Below are 19,979 nucleotides of genomic sequence, written 5' to 3'. Positions count from 1 at the left end.
TCTTTCCCAGATGAGTGAATACTTTTCCAGGACAGGCAAGGGGGAAACTCTTAACTCTGCTTTGGAAATGTCCTGCCAAAAGCTGAAAGACAATAAGCAATGCTGGCTAACAGGAAAATTTGAGATGGGAATTCCAGTGGTTTCTCACTTCCCAATACAGAGGAGCTGGTCTGCTGCAATTTCAGCCTAGAAATGGCCAAAATACATCTTAGTTAGCTATTGTGAACAAGCATCTGTAGCAGTTGTTCCATATGCTTGTTCACATATTAATAATGTGTTTTTACAAACCTCTGGTCAGCAAAACCATATTCCCATCCCTTTGCTTTTCCCCATATTTTTTTTCCATCCTTGCATGCTGCCAAAAGTTTTGGGAGAGAAGCACTGGGTAAACCTGGGGAGGAAACAGGTAAATTTTTTCCCAGACTCCCCTATGAGATTATGAAGAGGAGAAGCAATATTGCTCTGCCAGATTATAACCTGTATTAGTAGATAAGGAGAGGATGCTTTGTCCTCCCTAGGGGCCTTTGCACAAAACCCACTTAAGCAGGCTTTGTAAAATAACCAGGTGAGTTTTTCCTTCACGTGTAAAAACAAATGCCTCAAAGAAGTAGAATATTTAAAAATAATTGAATAGAAATCTAATGGTGAAATTAAAGGGTCCAAGAGCCTTTTATTCAGAAGGTACAGTTGTGACTATGCTTTTACTGTATACAGACTTGGAGGAAATAGTTTTGTTTAACATCAGTAAACCCAAACTTATTCCATAACTGACCTCCCTGGGAGCATTTAGCTCAGATGTGACATGAGCCTCTCCGATGACTGAAATAGGCATGGCAGTGAAGAGCTGGGATTAGTATTTTAATCATAAATAGTTTTTAGTAGGGTTGCAGTTATATCCATTCAAAACCTATCTCCCTGTGGCCGAAAGGAATGGATTTGTTGTACAAAACAAAATCAAATTGCAAGCATGTTGAACCCAACATCTGCTTCACCACATAGTACAGCATCTTAGAATTAATAACCCAGCAGAAACATTTGCACAGATATTTTCTGTTATTGCCCTGTATGTAGTTTGCAGAAGCTATTATGTGAAAATTACTTGGATATTTGAAGCTTTTATGTTTTTTAAGAGCAGCAAAATAAGTCTTAATTTTTCCTGTAATGTAAAGAATTTCTTATTAAACTACATGATGGTAAAATCTTTAAAGTATTTATAGCCAAACAGCATGATAGCAAATTTCACCTAGTAGTTTTAAAGAACTGATGCCTATTAGATAAGTTCAATAGTTCATGAAACATAATGTGTACTATGAAAAACCTGGGACAAATGGCATCAAAGAACAGCCTGAAAAGTGGCTGCACCTCTCAGTCGGCTGCATTTGCTCCCGCTGTGTATGAATGCATTCTTCATTCAGACAAGTCTCATGCTCTATTGTATAATTCCAAATAACTGTGACTTAATTCTACAGGTATGTAGGAGAATTTGTGAATGTAGGCAGTGTTTCACCTCTTCGGACTTTCAGGGTATTGAGAGCTTTAAAAACTATTTCAGTAATCCCAGGTAAGAAGCCCTGATCCTTATGTTTTGGCTCTCAGCTACAAGTGATTCTTTCTCTGTCTCTCTTTGTCCCTTTGACTGTTGTTTTTTTTGGCTGGTGTTTTGTCATTGTCTGTGTGTGACTTTCCCTTGTTACAGATACATAACTGAATTTGTGGACCTGGGCAATGTCTCAGCCTTACGAACGTTCAGAGTACTGCGGGCGCTGAAAACAATCTCAGTCATTTCAGGTGAAAATCAGGTTAAACACTCCGGCTGCAGTTAAAGCCTACATGCCATTTCCAGTAGTAAACACAGTAATTACAAATGACTTAACCATAGATACTGATCAGGAAATGGAGGAATGTAGGGAATGTGACCTGTCAATAGAATACATTTTTCATGTGTTTTTCCAGTACTGGTTTTGTGGGGAGGAGGAATTAGGATGCCTCCACAATTACAGCTCTCACTAAGAGGAGTGCTGCTGTAAGAACAGTGCTGTGTGGTGGCTCATGAATCACATACATAAAGGTCTCATTCATGAACCATATGAAAATGGCAATGAACCTCTTGAAAAGTCTTCGGATATTGATTTTTAAAAATGGAAGGTTAATGGCCTCAAAATGCATATTTGTGTTTAAGAGTGCACTGATAGAGGAATCTAAATCTGTGCTGTGAGCTGAGGTTTCAAGACTGCAGGAATAGATAGCCTCGTTTGTCATGGTGTTTATCCATTCCACATGATAGAAACACTGTTTAAATTTTGGACTCTGAAGAGATCAGAATATGTTTCAGCGTTGATTTCAGCAAGTTTGGCGTTTCATCAGCTCACATATTTTCACATTTTCAAGAATATGACCCCTCTCATCCGAAAAACAACCCAACCAAACTGTTTTGTTACAGGTCTGGTAGTGAAAAATGCTGTTTTATTTCATAACTTTTTATCTAATCATAAAATAATAAATAATATTTACTATTAAGTCATTTATGCAGAGATGAGTCCTCTGAGGATGAACTATATGACAGTATTTTCTTGCCAGTCATTATCTATGGACAGGTCTCATTCAGCCTCAGTGTTTAACATCTCAACCTGCATGACAAGGTAGAGAAGATAGCAAAAGCCATGCATGGTAGATTCTATCAGTGATAATCCTGAACAGATGTTGGCAATTACATATCAAAAATGTTCAAAGCATGGAGAGAACTGCTCAGATTCTCACACGTGGCTCTTTAAGGTTAGAAAAGCTTTTCCACACATTATATTATGCAAATCTACACTGTAACATCTATCTAAACAAATTATGTAGTGATATAGTGATTATTATAGGGATGTGGATTTCAATGCATCAGCATCACTCGCATGGAATGTAAACTAGAAATGGGAATCCTGGAATTAAGGTGTTAAGAAAAAAAATCTATAGCTCTAAGGTTTACTCCCTCATTCCAATACTATAGTAATACAAATCAGTGAAATTACTGAAAGAGAAAAGCTCTTTGAACATGTATGCAAAATATAACTTTTAAAGAATACTTTAAGATGATCAGTCATTAGGTCTGGTATTCCTTGAAGTCAATTGCTCTTAATTTTTCTTTTTAAATTTAGTAAGAATAATCTGTCAGCAGAGAGGTGTTTTTAAGTTTTCTCCAATTGGATTTCCATTGAGAAAGGATTTTTTTTTTATTGGGTAACAGAAAGTTAATTTTAAAGATCATGTGGAAAGTAGTGGCTAATCAGAAAGAAAACTGGCATTTCCTAGCTTCCTTTGGTAGCAATTTGAAGACTAACTTGGGAGGGACAGCCATCTCCAAGGGTCATTTTTCACTTTCCATCTTGTCTCAAGCTTGAGCCTCTTCAGAATAAGCCTGTCAGTTTTGCTAAGTTATTCATATAGTAATTTTCTGGTCTCCTATATAAGAGTTGGAGCTGAAGCTTATTTTACTTCAAATGATAAATTTTGTCTCATATTTTTAGCGGAGAAAAAAAAGGAGTATTGAGGTTCAGAAAAACTTTATTTAAAAATACAGCAAAGCCTCTCAGTGTTAATAAACAGAGTTGTGCCATGTTGGTTAATAGAAAAAAAAAAAAAAAAAGAGAACTACTATTTATTAGAGTAATACACAATAACTCACATTCTCTTTTTTTATTTCTGACTGACTATTTGATTAGTTTTTGATAACTGCCTTTTTAGGTGCTAGAAACTAAATTATTTGCTGGCATAACTGCATGAAGATATGCTAATAGAATATCTGGCCTTAGATTTTATTGTCAGGCTTACCTGTGCCCTGAACATGTTTAAATTACACATGTGGAGAGCTACAAATTGCCATGGAACACCTAGCTGCCTGTAAAACAGAGCTAAGGTTTCTTTCTAGTGTTAGCAAATAATTTCAGAGGAGTCAGTTCATTTTTTCAGTTAGAGACATATTTTAAAAGAAATGCTAGGCATGATACTGTGATTTATTTGGAGATCAGTCTGATTTTTTAATGATAACATAGGCTTATGCTGAGATGATGTATTTTTCCACAATGGACTTAGAAATCAAAAGATGATGAACACTAAGATCTTCCATGAGATTTTTGGCTTCAACTGCTACAGGGAGGAGAAGGCTGTTGTTATTTTTGCTTCCTCTTTTACATCTTAGGTGAAGAACGCAGAGATGTATTGTCCTTTGCAAATATCTAAGCTTTTCCCCAATAAAATTGATCATGCTTTTCCATCAGATAGTTATATTTGCACAAACATACTTGGACTCATTGTGCTCGGTGAGATTGCTTACGGAAAGTAACGGGCCAAGTCCTCCGTGGTGTAAGGCTTCTGTCCAGCAAAGCACTTAGAGGCTGGTTTTCAAAGGCATTCTGCTTCACTTGAAATCAATGAGTTTCACTATTGACTCCAGAGGGAGTCAGTAAAGCTAACAATTAGTGCTTTTAAAAATCTCACCTACCTTTAATGCCCTGGCTCTAAGTGCACAAGCAGGCCCAGGGACCTTCAAGGGACATGGACTCACAGGACTCAAAAAGATCTAAACCCTCAAGAGTCCTCTCCCCTGGCCTGAGGCTGAGTTTAGTATAGCTCAGACCTGGCATGATATTTATCACCTGCCTTGCTCTAACAGTCCTTCAGAGGTGGAGTTCTCACATCTTCCTGAGAAGTCTGTTCCAGCACTTCATTGGTTTCACCATTAGATTTGTCCTGGGAAGAGGGGTTCAGATTTGGCAACACAATTATTACTCTCTACCAGGAAGCAATGTGCCTCCCTCTCACTGGAGTTCAGGGGCTCACTTTTGTTGCCATCATGCCAATATCTCCTGCTCCCCATGGCCATGGATCATGTGCAGGTCCAGTCTCTGCCCACCCAGCCTTGCTCTTTCTTAGTGCATGATCAGTTCTTTATTTTTTTTACCTTACCATCACTGTTTAGGATGTCAGGTTAGTGTTTTACCCTGTGCTGCAGCCCTTAACAGGCTGGAGAACCTTCATGGATCCCACTGATTTTCCATTTTCTGCACTAAACATGCCCATTTCTTGCTGTTTTCCCATGATAGACAGAGAAAACAAGTTTTGTACAGTAGTTTGGTATCTGTTTATCCAGCTACATTTAAAGAAAAAAGGTTTTAATTTCTTCAGATATCCTTTATGTTTAGGTACTTAGAAATAGGTAACATTTTCTCTATGGGAACATAAAACCTTTAACTCTGAGTGATTTTATGTATTAATTAGTATCTTGCACATTGTCATGGCAACTGGATATGTTCATTTTCAATCTAGAGAGGAACCATGGTCAACAGCAGAAGAATTACCCACTAAACCCAAGACTCCCTTGTCTCCCATTTACCAGTGTATCCAAGTCCCAGTGTGCTCACCAGGAACCCCTCCCATGACAATAGGGTCTCGAATCATAATTTATCTGCATGGAAATAACTAATGGTTTAGGTAACTGCTGAGGTGATAGAGAGCCCTGAGATACACCCTCCTATGCCTCCCCACCAAAAGCCTGCGAATTGAAGGCCATCATCATCATCACCAGGATTTTATAGAGTGCTTGTATCCAGAGAAGCTCCCCTGCTCTTTCTGGAACGGGCATGTACATCACAGACTACTCCCATAAAGTGACAGGATACCGGCGAAAGGTGACCTCATAGCAAATTGGGCCAAGGCACTTTGGGGCCTGATCCAGCTCCCGTTTAAGTTAGTGATGAGTCTAAAGGCTATAAATAGTGCTGTGAATGTTATGCAGTACTTTACTGATAGCCAGAACAGAGCTTGAGAACAAGAATTAAGACTGTGTGGAGGAGATTGACCCTTATTCACTGCTTCAGTCTTACTGAAGTCCTCCTGCAGAGAGATAAAGGTCATCCTCCTGGTGGCTGAAACACTTAACTCAAGAAGTAACTATCCCAGAGGTGAGAAATACATTACGTGTTCGTGTTTTCCTGGGAGACTGGCTTGACAGCCACATTTCCATGCAAAGGTGGTCTACAGGAATGCTGACAACCATCCCAGCTTGCCAATATTCTATTAAACTCTTTGCTGTCCCATGTCTCTGTGGCTAATAACAAAATTTATTCATCAAGAGTGCACTCTTCTCTCCCTACATGCCCATTACTCACGCAGACATTTCCAAGACACACACATATCCTCAGGAGGAGGAGGCTAGATGAGGACAGCCATGGTGCAAGTCACACTCTCTTTTTTTTTTTGCTTTTGCTTTTCCTCCTTGCTCGTTTCCAGACTGTGCCTGAAAGTGTCTGATGTTCTGCAGGTGATTGCCAACATCTGGTATGGATGTCACACTGAATTACGCTAATAGTTTCTCACATCTCGTAGAAGGAATGGATGGTGTTGTGGGATCTTGCCATTTCTCATTGTTTGGTGTTGCTTGCATTTTCTATAGTTTCCAATTTGCATTTTAAAACTGCTTATTTGCTTAACCTCTGAATGTGGTTATTTCTCCCTGCCTTAACAGGAATGTCTGGGCCAAACCCTTCTTACTTTCTGCAGGTGTCAGGCTGCCTATACAGCCCTCATTCCACTGATTTTGGATCTCGTGGTGTTTTTCATGTCATGCAAGTAGGCTTTGGCCCAGAAGTGTGGAAAGAGTTCAGTGATTCCGGAAAAGCCTGTATTGATTAGTCCATAGGGAGCAATTTATAGACCCATTGTCATTAACGGGTGTAGACGTTACTCAGCTGTGGATCAGACCCTCAGTTTTTTCTGCATGCTGCCTGGTTTGATGTCTGTCTTGCAAGAATTAAATAAATGCCTTTAATGCCCCATAAATAGTATCTTTTATTAAGCTATATGGCAGTGCTCTCATTGGCACTATTTCAAAGGAGGATTATTTATCTAGAAGGTTTAACAGTGCTCTAAATTTGAATACCTCTAGCATTGCTTTTACAGAACAAGAGATTGATACAGGGAAATGCAGGGCACCTGCAAGAGGTTCTGGGTGTCCTCGTTTCCCCTCAGCCCTTCCATTTATGAGGCACAGAAAGTTTAAATTAATGGTGATTTAAACACCTTGTTTAACAGTGAGTTGTGCCAAACAACTTAATACACAGTACTTAATTTCCTGGGCAAATTTTGTTTTTAAAAGGTGAGAAAAAACAGTTATCCTGTAGGTATACCACTCCCAAAATGTTTTTCCTGGTAAGTTTTAACAAGGGTCCAGAAGGCAGAGTACAAGTTATTTTTAAATGGTCTTTAATTACAGCAATTGTATTACTAAAGCATTGAAACAAAAACAAAAAGTAAAGCAGAAAGCTGTCTCATAAAGAAATTATTTGATACCTGCAAGGAATGAACTTGTAAAACTAATAGTATAGGATTACCATTCTATTTAAAACCTCAGTAAGTAAACTGAGAAAAACATGTTTCACAAAATGACCTTGAAATTAACAATACAGGGGCCTGATTTGGAGAACAGATAGTCTTTATTGGTGATTAGGATTTTGTAGGTCTTGTTTCCTAATATTATCCTTGTTCAATTGGGACTCCCATTGTCCTTGCTCATGTGAGTAAGATTAATTAGTGTACTTAGGTGATAAAAATACAGACTCCAAGCTTGTACTCGTATTGCAAACAAACAAATGTGCTGCAGGGATTTCACAGAGGGTAGTGCAGTAAAAGAATTTGTGGTTTGGCTTTTTTCCCCTTTCTTAACACTTGGTTTGCATTTGGACTTCCCAACTTTCACCAGCTTCAGTGAAGAAATACCTGTGCATTCAGAGGACTGCCAACAATGAGAATCACCAAAACCATTTCAGAATATTAGATTTAAAAAAAAAAATATTCTAATGCATTTACAAATCGTATTTCAAATCACTACCTGTTTAAGACCTGGCTGGTCTCATAGTTTGACACTAGATAAGGGTGAGACCCCAGAAAGTCCTTCAGAATTGGGCTACAAGTCAAACTACTTTCACTTCAGGTATAAAGTTCACATGGGATTAGATTATCAGAAGAGTTATGGGTTTTATTTAGGCATCAAAATATATAGCCAATGTACAGATGGGCTCAAAAGTTAAAAGTTGGCCTTTTTCTAGGTACCTGAATAGAACCGACCTCATTTGTAAATTTTTTTTCTGGTGAAGAGTGCAAATAGCATGAAAATCTAACGTTTGCCTAATTTTTGTACTGCAATATTTTTTACTTTAGAGTAGAGCAGGGAGCTGTCTAACCTTTCCCTCTTTACCATGCAACAAACTAGCTTTAAAGAGGCAAGCAAAGAATTCAGTGCAGGATGTGGGCTACCCACACCTAGTGGATCAGTCTGGTTTGGTGAAATGGCCATTTTATAGATGTTAATATCATTCACAGATTAACCTAATGGCAATATCCTACGCAGGAGTGGAAGATTTTAAGCTGCTGGACCTGTTGGCCACTCTAGCAGCCCATCCTTCTTTAATAAACTCTGCTTTTCCCTGCAGATTTTTAAACAAGACCAAAATCCCATTTTCTCTTCCTATAAGTCCTCAAGTACATTTTCATATTATTTTAAGTTATATAGCACTAGCTCAACCTTTGTGGCTGCCAAACTCTTGGGGTGGAATTCCAGGGAACTGAGATTTAATGTGTGTGATCATGTTCAGTGAGCAAATCAATGTGCTTCTGAGTGTTGCCCAGGAGAATCCCTCCTGTTTCCTCTTTGCATTTTCTGTTTCCTATTTAACTCAATTTCTCTTACTGCTGCCATACTGGTGACAGTGATTATCAGAAGCACTGATTACTACTTATTGAGTATTAATTAAATATAAATAGAAAAGAAACAACAAAATTGCTGCTATTGTGCAGCTGATATTCACATCCAGCTACAGCATACAAGTTCAGAAGAAGGGTCTGTCTTTGAAAAGAGTGGGTTTTGTCATATTCATGTAATATTCAGTCAGCTCAAATGGTGCTGGTCTCCAGGAACGTTTCAAAAGCAAACAATATCTTTTGAGAAAATGCTGTAATTATTTATATCCATCTATTTAGGGAATAATAAACTGAAACTAGTGTTAAAGGGTGAAATGACACAGGAGAAGCTAATTTGTGTGACCCAAGCCTTTAGTGTTTGTAATAATATGGTTTATCTACATTGGCAGCATATTATAAAATTATTAACTTTGCCTGGGTATTGTTGGACCCTCAGGTTGTGTTACTCAAATAGTTTCCACTGGGTTTATTTGATTGTCCATGTTATTTGACTTATTTTTAACCACAAATTCTTGTTGGTTTAAGCAAATGAACTGAAGGCAGAGGAATTATTCATATGAGGACAGCAAGCTGAATTTGGCACTAAATATGTAACATAATCAGGGAATAAACAACATTTCTGTATGTCTTCATTTGTTTATGTGAGGGATAATGTCATCAGAATCACCTTAGTGGTTTGAAACTAATTCACATTCTCAGAAGTCAGTGGGATTTAGGCTTTACAACCTTTACTGCAAATACATGAAAATATAAAAGACATTATTTTTTTAATCCATGAATATTTTTGTATCTCACTGTTCTTCCATCCAGTTCTTTCCCTTCATTTTTAAATCAGTGTTTGTGTAAGAGTAATACCAAAACTTTTGTCCAGACAAAAGTAGACCAAATTAAATGTTTATAGTGATCACTTGTCTCTTATTTCTGCCTTTTCCAGTCATAAACATGTAGTAGAAACCCTTCCAATTTTCACTTCCACTGAGATTTTCATCATGAAAATAGCTATCTGCAGACATGTTTCAGCCTCTCAGTCTATAAACTCTTGGCTTTTATCTCCTTAGGACTGAAGACCATTGTAGGGGCTCTTATCCAGTCTGTTAAGAAACTTGCAGATGTGATGATCCTGACCGTTTTCTGCTTGAGTGTCTTTGCCCTCATAGGCCTCCAGCTCTTCATGGGCAACTTGAGACACAAGTGTGTCAGGGACTACACCAAGTTTAACTTCACCAATGGCACGTTGTACTTGGATGGTAGGATGTGGAACAACTCAGAGGAATTTCTTAGTGATCCAGGTAAGCTCTTTACTTCGTTGTCTGTTGGTTTTTCTTTTATTATTATTGTTGTTTGGGGATTTTTTCATTATATTGGCCAAAATCTGTGGATTTGTGAATCCACAAATGCAGCATTATGTGACTATTGGCTCTTCATGATGTTGATGGGCTTTCAAAAGGTCTAGGTAGATTTTTCTCATCTCTGTGGTGTCTTCACAGTTCATACTGAAAGTATTTCTTTGTTGTGATCCAGACTAAAGTCCTTGTTGCACCATTGATGATTTTCAGAGTTTTAGGCTGTCTCATGATATTTTTCTTAATGCTCCCTTTTCTGGAATTAGGCAACCAGATGAAAATTTCAACTCCATGTGTGGGCCGGGTTTGCACACTGTTTCTTGCAGACAATTTATAGGTCTTGAATTTTCTTGCAAAACTTCAAAATTTGAATTAAGTGCCTTAAAAGAAAAAAAGAAAAAGCAAAGCAGTGCAATTAAGTATTTATTAAACTGAAAAATCCCAAGATAATTTTTTTTAAGGAAATCTTATGCTACTAGGGCCCCAACTCATTATCTGGGTTGGGCCATCCTGAAGTATCTGGTGCTCTGATGTTTATTATGAAAAGGCTTATTTTCTAGGACAGAGCAATTTTTAGTACTCTACAGCCTGCTATACTTTAAATTACAACAAAATAGGTTCACTGAACTAATCTATTAACATTAAAATAAATCATTTCATGTAAATAAACTACAGAATGTAAGCAAGTGGCCCAGCTGTTGCTGCTCCAAACCCCTTTGAGTCACCAGAGGATCCACACCAGTTGCAAAGGATGTGGACTCGCATCTAAAACAATTCAGTGGTACTCTTGAGGGAAGGAAGCAGCCAGACTTATGTGTGTGGGTAGGAACGTATGACCAGTGACCTTTGGTATTTTCTTTATTTTGAGGAGAAGAATGAACCACATAGTCAACTCATTAACTGGACATTTGATTGGAAGGATGTGACGTAGAGTCACAGGGTACCTCTGCTCCAACTGTGTGGACCCTACAGTTCTGTATCTTGAGCCATCAGCACTATGAAATCTCTGTGCTTGACTCTTGGAAGTTGCCTGCCTTGACCTAGGGCTCTGCTGAACACCTGGCACAAGGTTTCTTCCAGCTCCTGCTGGTTTGTCACCTTTGTACACCTCTCCAGCCAGACTACATGGTCCAGGGATTGGGCCAAGTGCAGTCATACCATTCATTCCCCATTGGTGACTTCTGTCCTTTCTGCTTGGTTCTCTCCCTGCAGTCTGAACAGCCCTGGAAACAACGGTGTTAGAAAGTTCTTGTTCAAGGAATAAAAAGCCCAACACTGGTGCCTTTAACACATGTGGTTGATGCAGTATTAAGGAAGGGCAGCTCACAAAGCTCTGGCTGAATGAGGGTTGTCTTTGGGTCTGATCCTGACCATTGAGAGGTTATGTGTCCTCTCAATATCCCTATATCAGATCCTTTTATCAGCTGAAAGGGGGAAAAGCTTTGTGCCAGAGCTCAAAAAAAATCCACAGTGGACTTATGCTGGCTGGTGCTGAGCCTGGTGTCATGTTTTCCCACCCCTGCTCTCAGTGCTTCCAGCTTGGAGACAAGTGCTTAGAGAAGTAGTAAAGCTACCTGTGCACCTGTGGTGGATAAAGGCACTTCACTCCTCCTCCACCCACTGATAACTGACAGCTGTATGAGGTGCTGCTCTGCCTCTCTCCTAGAGGCACTGAGAGGTAAAATAGTGGTGACTGGAAATGATAAAGGTGAAGGGATGAATGAAGACAGTCTGGCTCTCTGGAAGTAGGGTAAATATACCACTGGATAGTCCCTAGAAAAATATAGTTAATGTTAGGGCCAGCTATAGCATTGTTTTAAATGGGAGGAATTGTACATCTGCTCCAGCATACTGGGAGTAAGTTTACTTGTATGGCCCTGATATGGGAAGGAGGGGAGCTGCTTCTATAAATCCATTGAGTGAATCCAGCAATGATTAATATGGTCATGAGAATATACGTGTTATCACTGAAGGAATTTTACCCATTACAAAGATAATCAACTTTGTGAGACAATGGATTAAAGTGAATTAAAGCTTGACCATGTGGTATGAATAGTAAGTAATAATAATGTCAATGGAACTTCTTGTGCTATCTGAAAATAAAGACATGGTGCATTATGGTAAACAGCTGTCAGTTATGGTGGGTGGACAAAAATTATTTAAGTAGTTGAAGTGTTGAGTCAATGCAGCAGGTCACTGAAGAGCTAGAAGAAAAGTAGATTTGTAGGAAAAATGTACTGACCTTGGAATAAGAATAATGAAGTGTTCCTTGAAATGCTGGAGGAGGTGGCTTAGCTATTAGACTAGGGAGAACAATATTAAGTAGGATTTTCACTTAATGTTGACAATCACAGTAGAGCAATTCAGAAATGGAATGACTGGCTCATTTTGTAACTAGATGGGATAGTGGTTTATATTTCATTTTGCATAAGTATTACAGTCAGATGAAGTGACTGTTTAACAGAGGACTACTGACCACAATTTAATAACAGTCCAAATTTCAAGTACTGCAGGGAATTGAGCAATACATACAGTTAGATTAAAGTGTAGGCAGATCAAATTAGATAAAAAGAGGAATATATTAAGAAACAGGGTAGTGTCAATGTTTATTCTGAAGAAGAGCTAGAGAAGAAAATTGGCCAAGGTGTTGAGATAGTAGAGTCTGCTCAAAGGGAGCACAGAAAATTACAAAATCTCTTTGGAGACTTCAAAAACAATGTGGCTGAGTCATTTAGTTTGGAGAAGGGATACTAATCTAAAGAACAGAAACCTGAAGTACTGTCAGAGATGCATAGTACTACTATTCTTTTTTAAAAAAAAAAAGGAATGTAGAAAAATGGGGCTTACAAGAAAGATGAGGACGGGCTTTTTAGCAAAGCCTGTTGTGACAGGCCAAGGGGTAATGGTTTTAAGCTAAAAAAGGGAGATTTAGACTAGATGTAAGGAAAAAAGTTTTTACAATGAAAGTGGTGAAACACTGGCCCAGGTTGCCCAGAGAGAAAGTAGATGCCCCATCCCTGGAAACATTCAACGTCAGGTTGGACAGGGCTCTGAGCAACCTGCTCCATTTGAAGATGTCTCTGCTCACTACAGGGAGGTTGGACTAGATGTCCTTTAAAGGTCCTTTCTAATCCAAACCATTCTATGATTGGAAGAATGAAACCTTAATTCTGTTCATCAGGACACCAAAACAGAGAATCAAAATGGGGTGATATGCCAGTTCTGCTCTTCTTGGAGAGCAAAAATGTTTTGGATTCTTTGGGAGAATGTTTTAAAAGACAACAAGGAGCCTCTGAAATGGCATAAGCCTCCTCTTGTGCCTTAGAACCATTTTGCATGAATGGAGAAACAAAAACAAGTGAAATCCCTTAAAAGGGTGATACAGTGAAGAATTGCCTGGTGCTGCAGAGGAAATAACTGACACACTTAGACATGATATGCAAAGAAAGATAAGAATGTGGTTTGCAGTCTTTCTGAGGCCTTTTTAGCTTGAGATAACTGTGTGCCACAGGCACTTGTTGCAGGAGTCATTTTGGTTTGGTAGAAGGCCTGGGATTGCTTCAACTCTTGCAAAACTGACTTGATATCTGGACTAAGCCACATCCTTGGTTCCTTTTAGACCCTTGACAGAAATTTTTTCTTCATTTGTCTTCTCAGTCTTCTTGTTTTGATTTTATAGATGGGGAAAACAAGTCAGTTTGTGAACTTTGCATCAACATTGGCTTAACCACAATTATGTGGTAACACTTGACCTTTGGTTGATCTTTGAGGAAATAACCACTGTGCTTCCACGGTTCAGTAACTCCTTCCCTTAGCTGCACAGTCAAGACCCACATGTACTTTCCTCCTCTGCCACTGTGGTCATCACACCTATTTTGACTGATGGTCTCCTCCTGTTGTGCAATCTACCATGAGACAATCCTATAAGCTAAATCCCATAATGAGCAAGGATTTCCTACCTATCCACCCAACACTTTGCTTGTTCTTTCTATCACTCTAATGATTCTTGCAGCTGGAGGAAATGCGAGGTAACTTGGGAAGCAAGGAACAGAGCCCTTATGTGTAAAGAGTCAGTGGGAAAATTCACACTGAGAGTTCCATTTCATTTAGCTTCACTAATCAAAAAGTCCTAGGATACAAAAGTGACATCGAATGTTACTGATCACACTGTCAAGGAGACTTTCTTGGAATTGTCATTAAAACCTTAATTCTGTACAAGAAGCTTCATCTAAGCTACTGCAGGTGCCTCTGGTGCCTCAGTTTAGCTACAGGACACAGCAGTCATGGTAAGGTGAGATACCTGCTTAGCCTCCTCAACTCACAGTGGAGATGCAGGTCTAAAATCTGCCTTTTGGTATGCACATTTACCTCGTAATGAACAGAAGGATTTATCTATTCTTTCCACCAATTTAAATGACTCTAGGTCTTCATAATTTACACACCAACCTCTAAGAAGGCTTATCAGAAAAGTTACTCCGGTCTGATTTTTCCTCCCGTGAAAAATGCTTACCACTGTAAACCTAGGAAGGGGAAAAAGGAAGATTAAGGCAGAAGTAGCTCATCAGACCTCCCAGCCTCTTCTGCAGGACTGTTCTTTGCCTGTATGAGTGGAGTGTGGGATGGGGAATGATTGAGCATTAAATAGACTCAGGCTAAAAAATTCTTGATGTCAAGTGCCAATGGTGAAGTAAAATGGAGGCACAGCTCATTCATCTGGGAAAACAGTGACTACTAGCAAGTAATTCTTTTTCTACCTGAAATTCTAGATTTGTTGAGGGACTGCAATCAATAAGGCCAAGGAGGATTATTTTTAGACATTTATTATAACAAGGCTAGAAATTTTAAGTTGAAGATGCAGCAGAGCTCATACAAAAAAATGAAATTAAGAAAAAAAAAATATAAAATAGTGAAAGTTTACATCCACAGCATTATGAAAATTATATGATCCATGGATCAATATCAAAGTCATTGAGATGTCAGTTATCTTTAGCAGAGCTAAAGAAATAGAGAGTTTAGAAACACCAGTTTAAAACCTGCAAGCTTAATACCGATACTTGTAAAGATTTCTAGGAAAGCAGCTGCAAATTGCGTGCTTGAAAACTTGTCTTAGGTTGTGGTGTTTAAATAAAAGATGTATTTGATGACGTGAAGGTTTATGAATGTGTGAGTGTGTATTGAAAGTTATATGATGTCAGAAATGTCACTGGTATAGACAGAGAGAGGATGTACTGATGGACTGAGTGTAGTTGATTCACATGGCTGATGATTATAGAATCTTTAATGTCATTTATGTATTCCATTACTAAAATGGATTATTGACTAGTCAGCAAGCAGCAAGTAGAAAACTGACTTTAAACAGTGTGTTCTTTTGTAGAGTAGGGCTTAATGTAAGTGCTGAATGCATAAGAAAAAACACTTAAGAAAATAACCTTAAAAATATAGTAAAATTATTATTAAATCACTTTTGAAATGATTGTCTCAAACCCCAGCATTTTCTTTTTCCTTAAACTAAATACCCTACTTGAGACATTCTGAAAGAGTCTTGTTATCAAAAATACCATTTAATCATAGAGTTGTTTAGGTTGGAAAAGACCTTTCAGATCAAGTCTAATCATTAACCTAACACTGCCAAGCCCACCACTACACTTCATCTACATATCTTTAAATATGTGCAGGCGTGGTGACTCCAGCACTTCTCTTGGCAACCTCTTCCAATGCTTGGTAACCCTTTCAGTGAAGACATTTTTCCTAATACCCAGTCTAAACTTCCCTGGCACAGCTTGAGGCCATTTTATTCTTGTTCTATCACTTGTTACTTGGGAGAAGAGACCGACCCCCACCTTGCTACAGCCTCCATTCAGGTGGTTGTAAAGGGCGATAAGATCTCCCCTGAGCCTCCTCTTCTCCAGGCTAAACAACCCCAGTTCCTTCAGCCATTCCTCATGAGACTTGTTTTCAAGACCCCTTGTCAGCTTTGTTGTCCTCTGGACATGCTCCAGAGCCTCAGTGTCCTTCTTGGAGTGAGGGGTCCAAAACTGAACCCTGTATACAAGGTGCAGCCTCCCCAGTGCTGAGTACAGGGGGACAATCACTGCCCTACTGCTGCTGACCACGCTATTTCTGATCCAGGCCAGGATGCTGGTGGCCTTCTTGGCCACTGGGGCACACTGCTGGCTCATGTTCAGGTGGCTGTTGATCAACACCCCAGGTCCTTTTCCACCGGGCAGCTTTTCAGCCACTCTTTTCCAAGCCTGTAGCGTTGCCTGGGGTTGTTGTGACCCAAATGCAGGATCAGGCACTTGGCCTGGTTGAACCTCATACAACTGCTCCAGATCAGGTTAATCAAGCAGGACCTGCCTTTCATACACCCCTGCTGACTGGGCCTGAACCCTTGGTTGTCCTGGATGGGTCTCATGATGGTACTCAAAATTATCTGCTCCATAACTTGCCCCAGCACCAAGGTCAAACTGACAGGCCTATGTGTATCTAAATGTCTTTCTCTCAAAATCAGTATCTTGCAAGGTAAAATAAGGCCCTATAATGTCCTTTAGATAACCCTGTCCAAACTATTGAAATAAAAAAAATAAAAATAAAACTTAGGTAAAAGCCTGTTTAAGCTTTAGTAACCTTTCACTGGTTATCAACTGTTGTTTTAATAGCTTAACAGAAGACTTTTCAGGGTTAGTTTTTCTTCTAGAGTAATTTCTGACACCCATTTCATCATTTCATGACAATGATTTTTCTTTTCTTGTGAAAACTGTGTAGTTACCAATGGTCCTGGAAAAAAAAGCTTTAATTAAAAAGGAAAAAATCCAGTAAAAGATAAATGTAATATCTGTTTGGTCATCTCCAGTTAGACCTGGAAGACTTAAGGTTGCTTCACATTCTATATTTAGAAAGATGTATAAAGTTGTGTAGGTCCTTATTTCAGGTATCTAGTCTTCGTAGCTCCCAATTACATCCCACGAAGCGATAAAAATGATTTGAAGAAGGAACTTTCTGAAGTGGCCTCTGGAGAAACTAGCTCCATTTTCTATCCCCTAATCATACTAGGCAGCCTGGGGAGACAGTCCAACTAAACTGGCTATGCTAGATGCCTAAGGCTGAGGAATGTGAGCACTCTGCATAGATGACCTGAGGTTGCAAAGCAACTTGATGAATGTTGAGGTGATACTCATCCAAATCATGATCTTCTTGGGTACCTGAGAAGAGTTCACAGGTTTGTAGGAAAGAGCTGGTCTTAGGCATGATGTGAATGCAATCAGAATTAGTCTGACTGCTTGCAGCTGATAGGTCAGGAGCGGTTCCAAACCAATGAGAAATAATTCTAGAGCCTTATCACATCTTTCTCTTTGATGTCCTAGGTGTAATGCACTGTTGAAATAAATGAGGATGGCTGCTGAGGCATTTATCTGTGAATATACAGAAATATAGATGTGTGTATATAGATGTATGTGTGTGTGTGTGTGTATCTCCTCTAAGCTTTGTGCCTGATTGTTAGCTCTGCCTGACAGATTGCTTCATTTTTGCTTTCAGAATCACTGAAATGGAACTGTATGAACAGATATTCTGAAAGGGTATGAGAACTGTATAGAAAATCATGATGTTCAAGTCAGATAATCAATGTAGCAAGTTTGAGGAGAGCTGAAGTGTTTGAGGTGTTGTCTGAGGTGGTAATAGAAGACAGTGAGTGTTTGATGAGTAATTATGGAGGTGGGAGGAAAGAGGGAAGCAATAAATCAGGTTGAGACTGGAATAGGTGTTTTATTATGTATGATTGTATATGAACCAATGATTAAGACAAAGAACCTCTCTGGGCTTTCAGGCTGTGCTTGTCAGTGTGGAATCTATTCACGTTACTCCACCATTAACTGTAAATATTGTGGCTTTGTTCAGGTGCTGTGAATCTTTTGATAAATAGCTTCATAAATGCTCAAACCTTAATGCTCTGATGTGTTATTAACATGGGTATTGTACATGTGCACATTAATAGTTATAAGCCAAATAGAAAAAGAGAGGCCCAGCAGAAGTACAAGGATCAGACAAACACAGGAATCAGGACTGTTGTATCCAACAGTCTTTTCCCAACCTTTCAGTAGGATTTATTTTGCCCTTGTGCTGAAAGAGTAAGTTCTTACCTTGGAACAGTTTGTAATACAAGAGGATTTGTCCCCCAGGTACATCTCATTTGCTGTCATCACTGCTCACAAAAAGGAGACATCTGCTAGAGGAAAGATCTGCCACAGAAGATAGAGACTTGAACAGTTTCAGTTTTCCTTCGCCTTCAAATTGTTCATAAACTACCAAATATACCACGTGACTTGCACAGTCATGTGTATCTGAAAGGACCTTGTTTATGCCCTTTTGGAGCTCACCCCATGGACTTCTTCTTGCTCTGGGTTCAGGAATAAAGTGCCTTACACAGGCAAGAGGCAGCTTTCACTTTATCTCTGAACAGTCAGCCCAGGTACACCGTGATCCCATGGAAAGATAACATCTTGCATTGCTGCTTTTCCTTATTTCACTGGTTTTAAGGAATAAGTAAAGAAATATTTCCTCATGATAATTTTCATCAATACTGAATTCACCCAAATGAGGTGGAGGTAAAATACAGGAATTGCCAGACTCAGCCTGGCCTTGGTGTACCTACAGAAGCATGTGTCCCTAGCATAGAACAACCCCATGTGTTCCAGAAGAAATTAGTAGAGGCTGAAGTATAGATATTTTTCTAAATTTTTATGAATGTTAAATATTATAACTCTGGATGTCCATAACTACAACATCTCTGAATATTTTGGCCACAGGGGCAGCCTGGAGCAGTCACTTCAGCAGTTGGAATGGCAAGAGTAGTCAAAAATATTTCCTTTATCTTTAGTTTGAATTTTTTTTTTTTATTTATCTTTTTCTTTCTGTTTTTCCCCCCTCCATTTTATCAGGGCAAAAAAACCATTGTCATCAAGTTCTGTGACCAGGAGCACACAAAGCTCTCTGTTCTTATTTTCCAGAATGCATGCTATTTTGGCTCTGATAGTTACCTCTTTTCTAAGATAAAAGATCTTCATTTTTTCAATAGCTCTTATTAAACTTTTCCCAGTCATTCTTATTACATGCTTCTCAATACTTTGCAGTCCAGCAGTTGACCTATTGAAAGCCATGCTGCAGTCTGTCTTCTGGATCATTTAATCATGGAATAATTTAGGTTGGAAAAGACTTCAAGATCATCAAGTCCAACCATAAACCTAACTCTGCCCAGTCCACCACTAAACCATGTCCCTAAGCATCACATCAACACATCTCTTAAATACCCCCAGGCATGGTGTCTCCACCAATTCCCTGGGCAGCCTGTTCCAGTGCTTGACAGCCCTTTCAGGGAAGAAATTTTTCCTAATGTTCCACAATGTTCCACATTTCCTAATGTCCCTGGCACAACTTGAGGCCATTTCCTCTTGTTCTATTGCTTATTACTTGAGAGAAGAGACCAACCCCCACCTCACTACAACCTCCTTTCAGGGAGTTGTAGAGGGTAAGAAGGCCTCCCTTGAGCCTTTTCTGCTCCAGGCTAAACAACCTTAGTTTCCTCCTCGTAAGACTTGTTCTCTAGACCCTTCATTAACTTTGTTGCCCTTATTTGGGCATGATCCAACACTTCAATGTCCTTCTTGTATTGAGGGGCCCAAAACTAAATGCAGTATTTAAGGTGTGGCCTCACCAGTGCTGAGTACAGGGGGATAATCACTTCCCTAGTCCTGCTGGCCACAGTATTGCTGATACAACTCAGGATGCTGTTGACCCTCTTGGCCATCTGGGCACATTACTGGCTCATATTTAGCTGGTTGTCAATCAGTAACTCCAGGTCCTTTTCTACCAAGAAACTTTCCAGCCACTATTCCTCAAGCCTGT

At 39.2% G+C, this 19,979-nt stretch overlaps 1 protein-coding gene across 1 annotated transcript in view; it reads left to right on the top strand.

The window, feature by feature from the left end:
- Positions 1 to 19,979, top strand: part of LOC103770491 (sodium channel protein type 5 subunit alpha-like) — a gene marked incomplete at its 3' end in the record, with an annotated part of 160,185 nt that overhangs the window by 14,184 nt on the left and 126,022 nt on the right. Inside the window, exons 5-6 of the mRNA XM_008937751.1 lie at positions 1,697 to 1,788; positions 9,795 to 10,025. Coding sequence (XP_008935999.1) covers positions 1,697 to 1,788; positions 9,795 to 10,025 — 323 coding nt within the window. The remainder of the gene's footprint in view (positions 1 to 1,696; positions 1,789 to 9,794; positions 10,026 to 19,979) is intronic.

This window comes from Merops nubicus, unplaced genomic scaffold, assembly GCF_000691845.1.
Source record: "Merops nubicus isolate BGI_N331 unplaced genomic scaffold, ASM69184v1 scaffold1063, whole genome shotgun sequence".
Taxonomy (NCBI): domain Eukaryota; kingdom Metazoa; phylum Chordata; class Aves; order Coraciiformes; family Meropidae; genus Merops; species Merops nubicus.
This window is presented reverse-complemented; position numbering and strand designations above follow the sequence as displayed.